Source organism: Perkinsus marinus (assembly GCF_000006405.1).
Source record: "Perkinsus marinus ATCC 50983 genomic scaffold scf_1104296962934, whole genome shotgun sequence".
In the NCBI taxonomy this organism is placed as follows: Eukaryota; Perkinsozoa; order Perkinsida; family Perkinsidae; genus Perkinsus; species Perkinsus marinus.
This window is the reverse complement of record NW_003205249.1, coordinates 220-1,657: the sequence shown is the minus strand read 5'-3', so window position 1 is coordinate 1,657 and position 1,438 is coordinate 220. Positions and strand designations below refer to the sequence as shown.

Sequence of the window (1,438 nt, the reverse complement as noted above, 5' to 3'; positions counted from 1 at the left end):
AACCAGGTGCCCTTCACACTCAAGAGCGTGCTCAACCCGTATGATGGGGTGGGTGACTTTGCTCTGTCCAGAAAAACTGTTGATGACATTGATGATGATACCGAAGCTGAAGCTGCATATCCAAATGTAGTGAAGACGCTAGGAAAAGCATTCTCGCTGGAGACTCATGAAGCTTGGAAGCCGCTCACTACGAGGATGTTGGGACATCTTTTGTGTATAGGCCTATCATGCGCTGATACTGTCTCTCTGTGTGGCAGCTGCGTAGCCTAGCACTGAGTTCGTCTGTACTGTGATGCAGTCTGACTCTCGGTTACTGAAGATATTTTCGCGAATGATGACCCGAATGTTGCAGAATGATCAATCTGAAGGGGTCGACATTCGTACTCAACGAGTGTGGAGTAATCAGTATGTATTGGATAAGAAGTCTGAGTTACTTTATAGACAAGTCAGACAAGATGCTCAGGGTAACCACTACAAACAATTGGTGTTACCAAAAGGTGATCTACTGACTTCTGCCTTGGTTGAGTGTTATCATAAAGCTCGAGCTCATGCTGGTGTGTCTGCTACTGTACAATCTTTATTGAGCCACCATTGGTGAAAACGTATAAGCAGACAGGTCTGACCTGTCAGGTCAGAATTTATGTGAGGAGCTGTGATATATGTCGGTTGGTCAAAGGAAGGGCTAAGCTTGCTTTAATCCCTGGGTTACCAAAAATCATTCCTAGGCCTTGGTATTTAGTGGGTGCTGATATAACCTAACCTTATCCTGAGAGTTCTACTGGCTATAAATATTTGTTAACAACGACTTGTTTATATTGCTGGTTCATGAGCGTAAGACCTCTGAAGGGTATGTCTGCTCGGAGTGTTACTTCTGCGTTCATGGACACTTGCAAATTGCTTGGTGTGCCGTATATAGTAATAACGGACAATGGTAAGCAGTTTGTAAGTAAGATATTTTCAGAGTACTGTACTAAAGTGAGTATTTGTCATAAGCTAGTTCCTCGGTACAGTCCTCATTTAGGAGGAGGGTATGAACGTCCTTATCAAGTCTTACATGGAGCATTGTGAAGTTGCCTATTAGAGCTTGAACGTTCACATCAAGGTTCGTCGGCCAATTGGTATAATCTACTGCCAGATATCCTGTGGGTTCTAAACTCTCGAAAATTGAGAGATGGGTCGAACCTGGACGTGAATGCACAACAACTTGTGATAGGATTAACGAGGGTTATCGAAACACAACTCGAACTTGAGCCAAGATGGCTACGGACTTCTCGACACTTGGCAAGAACAGATTGCACCGAACTCGCATGTTCGGTTCTAGCTAAAGCATCCGTACGTACGCACAAGCCCGTGACAATACCGGTGTCACGCAGGCTGTCCAAAGTCTACCATACTATAAACTTGAAAGTTATAAACTTAAAACGATAATACTCGGTGA

General features: G+C 43.9%; 1 protein-coding gene across 1 annotated transcript; it reads left to right on the top strand.

Annotated features, from left to right (window-relative positions):
- Window positions 1-849: 849 nt before the first annotated feature.
- Window positions 850-1,081, top strand: Pmar_PMAR002805 (hypothetical protein; the record flags this gene model as incomplete). Its single annotated transcript, XM_002771388.1, has 2 exons — window positions 850-975; window positions 1,022-1,081. The coding sequence occupies 2 exons, from the start codon at window positions 850-852 to the stop codon at window positions 1,079-1,081; spliced, it is 186 nt and encodes a 61-aa protein (XP_002771434.1).
- Window positions 1,082-1,438: the final 357 nt, after the last annotated feature.